Consider the following 9,902-nt stretch of genomic DNA (forward strand, 5'->3'; position numbering starts at 1 on the left):
ATTTTTAATTACTGTCTCCATTGCGTTTATGTACTCGAAACCCTTCAAAAACCTTTGAACGCCATGACCCAAAGTAGATCGTCACGGGTCGACCCAATAATAGTCTTCATAATTCGAGTAGACCATGACGGTCACGACCCAATATTAGTCATGTCACCCACAGCCTAAAATCAGCTACGTGATAAGCCCGCCGAGAAGACCTGAGAATGATGTCCACAATGGCAACAACATCGTGTCCAACATGGAAACGGACTCCTCAAAGGAAGGATCCAGATCCACCATCTAGAGGAGTCCTACTTACCATCTAATTAGGAGACTTGTCCACCAAGTCTCCCTACCCTAATCTAACCCTATACTCAACATATATATAAAAGGCTCTACCACTCAACCTAGAACTACGTATTTAGCTTGATTCTCTAAAATAAAGAGACACAGAGGCATCTTGCGAGGACAGCTAGTTCTCACCGCGAGAACAAATATTAAAACTCGAAACTCAATAACCCTAATAGGGATGTAATTCGAACCGAGTCGGCTCGAACTCGACTCGATTCGAACTTGTTATCGAGTTCGAGCTCGAACACGTTTTCTAGCTCGATAAAAAAACTCGAGTCGAGTCGAGTTTTTTTGAGCTCGACTTGAGATCGACTTGATAAACTCGAACTCCACTCGGCTCGAACTCGAGCTCGATTATTTTTTTTATAAATATTTATGTGTTTGCTAATATATGTGTCATTCAATTGTCCAATAAAATTAGTTTTACAGACTAATTTTCTAGTTTTTCATAATATATCGACATTATTATGTTTTATTAAATTTGGTAAAAATCTTGAATTGAATTATTTTGTTAAAATATATTTAATTTTTTTTATAGTTAAATGTTAAAAAATAAGAGCTTAATTTTTTATTTTTGAAAAATTCAACTCTAATTAGTTTAAATATACGATAAGTGCTATATAAATTTTAAAATAAAATAATAACTTAATAACCTCATTTTCGTTAACAAAATTATTTTTAGAGGTTTTTTCAAAAATACCTAAATTATAATTTTTTTTTTTTGCAAAAATACGGTGCAAATGGAATAAGCTAAAAAATTCGTTTAAAAACTCGATTAAAAAACTCGAAAACTCGCGAGTAGCTCGAATTCGACTCGTTTATTATCCGGGTCGAGCTCAGACATAATTTTCAGGCTCGGTTTTTTTGGCTCGACTCGACTCGATTAAAAAAAGCTCGAACTCGAATTTAATAAGTACAAACTCGACTCGACTCGAATTACATCCTTAAACCCTAGCATTAAATACAATCACAACTCTAGTTTTTATTTCACAACAGTACAAATCTTTGTATTCCGCAACAAAATAAGGTACTTCTGCTTTATAATTTAAGATTATTGTTCCATTTTTAGGTTTGTTCTAATACTTATTGCTTAATATGATCATAAACAAACAGGTAACATGCAGTTTAATTGTATTGATGGATATCGAGAGTTAAACGGCAAAACTTGAGATATATAAGGTCGTTGTGAAACACGACTTATTAAACACCAGGTTAGAATCAAGAGTTTCAATGACAAAAAATTAGAAAAAGCGGCTTAGTATGAGTAAACATGTTTAATTAGAGGATGTTTCTTTCAAATTTCATATTTATTCATAATTTTAGGATTATCACCACGAAACCAGAAATTCAAAAAAATCATAATATTATTTTAACTTTTTACATATATTTTATTTAAAAATACGTTTATAAATAGTAAAAGAGCGGATTGAAAAAAAATATGTTTAATTAGAGGGGTTTTATTAAAATTCTATATTTATTTAAAAATCCTGATTGATCGACATGAAATCAGAAATTTAAAAAATCAAAATATTATTTTAATTTTTTAACATATATTATACTTAAAAATAAGGTTGTTGTGAAACGCGACTTAGTAAATATAATATATTCTATCAATTCAAAAAGTACATGAATTTTTCAAAAAAGTTAATTGTGTAGTATATTTGAAATGAAAGCAAAACATTTAAAAGGCAAGAAAAGGGGCAAAACAGATTGAAATTAGGAGGATAAAGAAATGGCGGTCCAGCTTTGTTGTTCACCCCAACCCCAACCCCAACCCCCCTTCAACTTGTGTTTCTCTGCCACTCAATACCCACTATTCGTTAACTCCCCCCAAAGTCAACGGCGGCTGTATAGTCAACGGGGTTTGTTGATGATAAGAGCATCTCAGCTTCAAACGTTGAAAATAGAGAAATCTAGTTTGAACATTTGTGAAGCAGTGTCTGATTCTCAACTATGGGCTGCCTCTGCTCTTCGTGTTCGCTCCTTCTACGATTTCAAACCCAACTCTTTTGCCATCCAAGTCAGCTTCATTCTAGTTATCCTTTTATTGTAGTTTGACTGTTTGAGTTATTGTCTATTTACATGTAAGTCGTGTTATTCGATAGAAGATTATTGCATCATACCTTCCGAAAATTTATTTGACTATGTATTGAGGGCCCGTGCTTAGAATAAAATTATTTGGTATTGTTTAGCATGGAAAGTAAGCCCACAACATGTTTGGTATTTTTGGCACCAAAAGTATGCTGCAATATTCGTCCGGAACCGGTGTATAGAAATGTTGAAAGTAATTATGTACAGTAGAATTAACATAGTGCTAATATTGGCTCACAATATGCTGAATGAGCAGTTGTTTGGTAAATGTTGTCGATTTAAATTTAAATAAATACTCAACTAAGGTGCTCCAATCCATATCCTGTATACAGTTGTTTACTGCCCTATTTGGTCTTTCTTATAATTTATGTTAGTGTAAAAAAGGCAAATCCCAGATACTCCTACTTGTTAAGAAATCACAAAATTTTGTGAAATGTAATTTTAAGTTTGTTAATGCTTCATGCTTTTAACTTTTAACTAGCTCTATGACCCGTGCATTGCACGAGCATGTTCTAAATTGCGTATTAGTTATCTTCCCTTCTTATGTTCGATTTGCAGTATCCATAATAGCAGCTAAGATTATGTTGATTAATAAAAAAATATGTTTATTTGTGTTAGTTGCTTTAACTTCTTAGGTTGAGTTTGCATTACTCACGATTATCACTGTCTTAGTTAATTGAAATTTTCAAAACACATGTCTGTTTGTTTCGAATCAAATGATATGTCGATATATCAAATTATAAAATACAAATATTGTTTAAACACTATTTTAAAATTATGTTTTTAGTCTTCAATAACGACCGTACTCTAGATATGAACAAGTTTTTATTCTTTTTAATATATTTATTTATAAGTGTGTGTAATGTATTTAAATGTTAAATGTGTGATAATGAGTTACACTATAGTTTTAAATGAGATAAGTATGTGTTGTGATCTCATTAACAATCTAAGCTATTAAGAGTCAATAATGAAGCAATAATAAATATAAAATTAATAATACTTAATGAGTTAGATGTAATTAATATATGATATTAAATTTGATATTTATTTATACATATTTTTTAGGGGTAATTCAGTAATTTTAATCGAATAAATTGTCTCAATCAACCCCCTATTTGCTCTATTATATATATAATAGATTGCTCTCGTGATTGATGACTTATTCTATTTGTTTGTTTGTTTTGTTTCTTCTAAACAATGTTATTGCTTCTTTATTTTCTCCCCTAATAAAATTTGGAACACATGTACATTAACAATTTACTTTTGTTTATGTTGCCGCTGATGGTATTTTCTTTTTGTTAAGTTCTATTAGGATCATAAAAAGTACTTGGCTGAACGTGAGTTTGAAGCACTGAAGGAGAGAATTGCTGGGAAAAGACTTGGTTTTAAAAGAGTTTCATGCATTATTGCTACACTTCCGGTGTCACAAATCTCAAGTATTTCAGAGGATCTAAGCACTGCATGTAAGGTACTGTACCCTTGTATTGTCTGATGTAAGGTACTGATTCTGACATGTGTCATTTGCTTGATTTTGTTCACCATTTACAGCTTCTGTATGTGTACATCAGATGTTCCATTGTCAATTGCCCATTTTGTAGCTTTAAGTGTCTGTCATATAATCTCATATTACCAAATCATATTGATGTTGTTGAGTATTCATTGCTTTTTTATTGGATATAATTGTCTACATTTTTTTTTTCATATAGGAATTGTTATAGCAAGTATCAACCCTTTTCCTGATCTTTGTAGATTTCACCTTGTGACGAAGATCGTGTAGTTGTTGCGTCCCTGGATCTCAACCAGTGTATTAGGCTTCCAGATGAGCTTACAGGAATGAAGCCTGAGGTACTACTTAACTTTCTTACAGGTTCTTGTATCTAGACCGTTTTGGAGTTACTTTGTTGTTCTGTTATTACGTTTATTCTGATGGCATAGCCTTCAGATAAAATTGGGTTGGATACTTGTAGTACATTTAATTTCAAAATTCGTTATAAACGTCTTGTTGATTTAATTATATTTTGCTTTCTTGCATGCATTGTTGTCAACTGTCATGGTGTCACCAAGTCTCTGCTAATACCGTCTTCATATTTTCGCGTTTTGTGTCATTCCTTTCTCTTCCCAGTTCCTTTTTCTCATTCTAGTCATATAAAATTATTAACTATATGAAATGTATACTTTATAATAGAGAAACATAAATTATATGCAACGGAAATAATATTTGATAGTTATTTCTATTAAGGGCACGTTGGGAGTTTCTTAAAATAAGTAACTTATAACTTAAAGTGGAAAAGTGTCATATAAGTGATATGTAAATTATTACTTTTAAGTTATTTAGGTGTTTAGATAATTTTGCTTATAAGTTGGTGTTGGTGATGTGTTTGGTAAATCATAACTTACAAGTTATAATTTTATAAAATAAATTCAAAATTTAATATAATGATTTAATGCATAAATATAAAATTCAAAAGATAAAATTTAGAATAGGGATATTTAAATACAAAGTACTAAAAATAAAAATAACAAAATTTACGTAATATAAGCAATATAATAAAGTTAAAATAAATAATACAACATAATTAAGTCAAAAAAAAATAAACAATTAAAATGGGGCTATAAAAATATGGAATATGTACATTATAAGAAAACTACGGTCATCACATTTCAAATAATAAATCCAAAAACTTAGTAAATATAATAAAAAACAAAGTAAATATAACAAAAATGGGTTAGACATGCATGAAGATATGACAAATAAACACAGGTACAAAAATCATACATGATAAAAGGATAAAAGAATTGGTGGAAAGATAAGAATGACTACTGGGAGGAAAATGAAGAAAGGGAAATGTTAGGATTTCACACTTTCAATTTACCAATGAAAATGGGCCAGATAAACTTGATATGATCATTTGCCAAACAGTCGGCTGCAGCATTAAACGGGCATTTAGCCCATATAAGGTGAAATTCCCTCCATTCCAACATGCACTTAAATGTAATTATGACTGAACTTTTAACATACTATTATAACTGGAATATGTGGCAGTGAATCAATTTAGGATATTAAGATCTTTTAATATTTATAGGTGTATAATACTCAATTGTGGATAACTAAACAAAGCAATATCTGCATATGAGATCGACATTTAAAGATTTTTATATGCATAGTATCGGAAGTATTATTTATAAATGCTGTATCTCCATACGGACGCCTTGTTGCCATGGTGTCTTGTACCCCTTACCAACAGCGTGGCCGCAACATTGCTTTTAGTCTTTCATGTATATTAAGGCCCCAACTTCTTGACTCTGATCTTTACTTGTTGCAGGGAGCTAAAGCTGATCATGCAAGGGCCTACATTAGTAATGTATGTGTTGCCGAGGAACTGTACCGAAATGGGTTGGGCTACTCACTTGTTACCGAGTCAAAGAGGGTAGCTGAAGATTGGGGTACATTATTTATTATATACAGTTCTTGCTCCTGCTTATCTTGTAGTGAAGTGCACCAGATGCTGCATTATTTTTACATTTTTGGACTGATGCATACTCATATTTATATTTTCGGTTCTGGGAGCCTGGAGGATAAGTTTGTGGAGCTTTTAGTAACTAGCATAATAATATACTTATTCAAAATTACCAAGTATAGTTTGCATCTGATCTGAATAAAAGCGTAGATCATGTACAAGAATAACAAAGAATAAATTATTTTGACATGATATGTGTCGAGTAAACTGTTTATTTTATTATATTAAAAGAGTATTTGTTTAATTACATGATTTAAGAAGCCTTGTTTGGTGTCTAAAATTTGTGTATCGTTGCAGGAATAAGTGATTTATATGTTCATGTTGCTTTTGACAATGAGGCAGCAAAAAATTTGTACATCAAAACTGGATTTGTACATGAGAATGATGAACCTGCATGGCAAGCCCGGTTTTTGGATCGCCCTCGAAGAATCCTCCTGTGGTCTGATCTTTCTAAAGACTACGTGTAGATTATATGATACATTACTATAATGTCCTAAAAGGGAAATTGTTGAATATTCATAATCTTTAGTTTATCTGCCATTATAAGCAATTTTACAGGTGTTGTCCAACTGGTTAAGCTACGTAGATATTTGCAAAGGAAAAGAATTATCTACTAGTGGTAGGAGCAGGAAGCTGGGAGCAGTTCATTTACCCTACAAAGGAGAAACTTATCAGGATATAATATGAATTTAAGTAATATTCTGAAGCATATAAATTGCATTAAGATGTTACTCTATTGTGAAAATTTTAAGTTTGTGAATTATATACGGTTCTGTAAATTCTGCAAATCATTTCTAGAAGGACTAATTTTTTTACTTTTTGTTTATTTCTAGTGCAATTATAAAATTTATAGTTTAAGCTAAAACAAATTATGAGAGAACAATCAAAGTACTATGAGTGAAACAAAGTATTATTAAAATTGTAGGTTCTTTAGATCATTACATTTGTGCAAGTTAAATCATAAGCTGGCATCTTGTTGTACCAGAAAGGGTATCAGAGAGATGCTAACCTGGTGTTACTGGGGGTTAAAGTAATGCAAATTATTAGGATTTGAAAGGTGAGCAGAAGTATTTTTGCACTAGAAAGTAGAAACAGCTTGAGTATGGCCAAATAATGCAGTATTTAGGTGGAATACTCTCTCGCATGCATGCATTCTCATATCTCTATTTAATACAGTATGTTGTATAAATGTACAGTTCCCAGGTGCACAAGTCTAGACTCGAGCATGTTAGCACTAGGTAGGTAGGTAGGTATTCAAGTGATTCAAGATGATTTATAATTTCAAAAGAGACTCTTTAATTACATGATATTAAATTTTTCCCTGTCAAATGTCAAATATTCTCGGGGTGTAACAGGAATGTTGCTTCTGCCGTTAAGGTTTTCTTTTGTCTTGGCACTTGCTCTAATTTTGTAGCTCTAATTTTGTAGATTGTGCTATAAAAAGACATTTGATTCTGAAGATACATACACTCATCTTCATGCAGAGAGCAGATTTTTTTTTGACAAATGCAGAAAATATTCATTAAATTGAATATAATATAGCCGGGACAAATCCCAAACTGTCGATACAACCAGGTGATGAAACAAATAACATACTAAAATCAATTAGATGATTTGTTTCATGATCATTTAACACACATAATTTAAAAATTCTTGAAGCTAAAAACGAAATCAAAGACATCCCAAGCGATCCAAATTGCACCAACATCTCTGAAAATAACAACATCGCAATTGATCATATCACGTAAAAACTATGATTAGCCCAATGTTCAGAAACAACAATCGCATAAAATGAGATTGAAGAAGCGGCACCCCAGCTATCTACATGTCGGACACCAGCTATAGACATGCCGAAGGCATCCCAGCTATCTACATGCCGGATAGCAGCTATAGACATGCCGAAAGTGTAAACCTATAAAAGATGAACAATCTTTGGTCGTGAAATGTGAACTCTTGCAATAATTATCACTGTTCCAGATTCGATACAGGTTTTGCAGATTACCAAAAATATCAGCAATTTCGTCCTCAACAGATCCAATACCAAGTTAACCCAAGCATGACTAAACAAAAATATAACAAACACTCGAAAAAGAGAGACAAACACACTCCAAAAGGAGAGACACATGAATACCCAAAAGAATTGGATTTTATTGAAAAGAAATCAATCAGAATAAAAGAAAATGAAGGAATCGGGGTTTTCCACTGGAAAAAACCAGTAGAAGCCCCTTGATTTACTTGAAAATGGACAAATCCTATAAGAGGGAAGAGAGGAGGGAGGCTGCTGTTATTTTGTAGAGAGCAGATTAAAGCAATGTAATTATGAATATAAACTTTCATGTAGTGAGCAGCACTCTTAGAGACACTCTTAAAATTTCACACAATTTCTTTCTTCTCCACACCAGACTCCAGACTATAGGTAGCTTCACAGCTATCAATAATTCAACACTGCATCAAAATCCATCGACTGTACATAATTAATGTATGCAGCATAAATTTTTTTCGAGTGAGCATGTGGCTAGCGGCTACCTTCTTGTGATAAAATGTTTATAGATCCAATTGTGAGTTTCTCTCTTCTTCTTCTTCTTTTTTTTTTTTTTTTATAATTTGGGAGCTTCGTAGTTCTGCGTGTTCAGTTTGGACCTGTGAAGCGCAGTCAATTCGTGACGAACACAGCTGGTTCACTTTTGAACTGGCTTAAAATTGGACTTTACCAAGTCATGTTACTTGATTCCCAGCCCTGAACTCTATTCAGGAGGTTTGTTAGTTGTTCTATACTTTTTTTACTTTTACTACGTAGAGTTAATGGGTTCTAATTTCGTGAAGCCTTTGGTCAGATTGCTTAACCCAGAGGAAGAGGGTTCTCACATTCTCATCGACTGCAGTTCATTATGGTCATCCAACCCCCTTAAATTTTTAATTTAATTAAGTTTATATATTCTAATTATACAAAAATTAAAAATAACCCCTTAATTTTTTTTAAAAAAAAGATTACCATCCACTTAAAGTTTTTTTTATGTCAAAAATCATTTTATTGGGCAGTATTATAAGTGAAAGTTATATATTTTTTGTTTTAAAAAATTATGAGTTATAAATGAAAGTTAAAGTTAGGAATAGATGACAAAAAATGATAGGAATAAATATTGAACGAGTATTTATAGTTAAACCGCTTTAACACCATTAATTTTAATTATGATATAATTATAATGAAGTTATTTTTTTACCTTTTATTCCTTAATCCGCATAATTTTTTATCAGTTTTTTTATTAAAAATCTATCTTTGAGAATTTGATCAAATACGTCTTCTAATCACTTGAAGATCAGTTTTTTTAACCATATAGTTGACACAATAATCAAAATTGATTTTCAAAATTTGAATGTTATTCTTTACCTTGTTCAAAAAATGGCTGAAAAACACAAAGATAGGGGTGCAATTAGCCGGGTTTCGAGCCGGATTTAATTGAGTCGAGCCGACTCATTTAGTTAAATGAGTCTAAATCTCTGCCCGAACCCGACTCATTTAATTTTACGAGTCGAGTTGAAACCGCCTTGTTTAATTAAACGAGATGAAACCTCTACCCAGACTGGCGAGCTGTCCGGATCAACCTTAAGCTAAGATATTGAATATTCTTGGGTTTATATATTGGTAAAACTGTTAGTGATTCTTACGGTTGTAACTACAACAATTAAGAGATGATTTTTAGCCGAAAATATTCTCAATAATCTAATATATAAGATCGTATTTTTAATTTTTTTTATTCGAATTTATTTCGAGTCGAACTCGAGCAGAAAATACCAAATACTCGCCTCGAACTCGTTAAAAAATTTTCCAACCCCTTATATTCGAAGGGGGATTCGCCCCCGACTATCAGGTCCTGGGATACACATGCATACACATCAAAATGCAATCTTACGGTATGTATACATGTTATTGTTTGATTATAAAACACGCAACATAAAAAC

The 9,902-nt window shown here is 31.9% G+C and overlaps 1 protein-coding gene across 1 annotated transcript; it reads left to right on the plus strand.

Moving 5' to 3' along the window:
- The first annotated feature begins 2,042 nt into the window (after positions 1–2,042).
- LOC141702796 (GCN5-related N-acetyltransferase 7, chloroplastic) lies at positions 2,043–6,757 on the plus strand. Its single transcript, XM_074506404.1, has 5 exons — positions 2,043–2,353; positions 3,737–3,892; positions 4,174–4,269; positions 5,748–5,868; positions 6,240–6,757. Exons 1-5 carry the CDS (start codon positions 2,066–2,068, stop codon positions 6,407–6,409), a joined length of 831 nt encoding a protein of 276 aa, XP_074362505.1. The 5' UTR covers positions 2,043–2,065; the 3' UTR covers positions 6,410–6,757.
- The last annotated feature ends 3,145 nt before the right edge of the window (positions 6,758–9,902 follow it).

The sequence above is a fragment of the Apium graveolens genome, unplaced genomic scaffold (assembly GCF_009905375.1).
Source record: "Apium graveolens cultivar Ventura unplaced genomic scaffold, ASM990537v1 ctg5743, whole genome shotgun sequence".
In the NCBI taxonomy this organism is placed as follows: Eukaryota; Viridiplantae; Streptophyta; class Magnoliopsida; order Apiales; family Apiaceae; genus Apium; species Apium graveolens.

Excerpts from the sequence above, each read along its gene's own strand:
- LOC141702796 (XM_074506404.1), top strand. The coding sequence starts at position 2,066 with ATGGCGGTCCAGCTTTGTTGTTCACCCCAACCCCAACCCCAACCCCCC. Across the intron at positions 4,270-5,747 it reads TTACAGGAATGAAGCCTGAG|GGAGCTAAAGCTGATCATGC; the intron begins GTACTACTTAAC and ends TACTTGTTGCAG. Across the intron at positions 5,869-6,239 it reads GAGGGTAGCTGAAGATTGGG|GAATAAGTGATTTATATGTT; the intron begins GTACATTATTTA and ends GTATCGTTGCAG.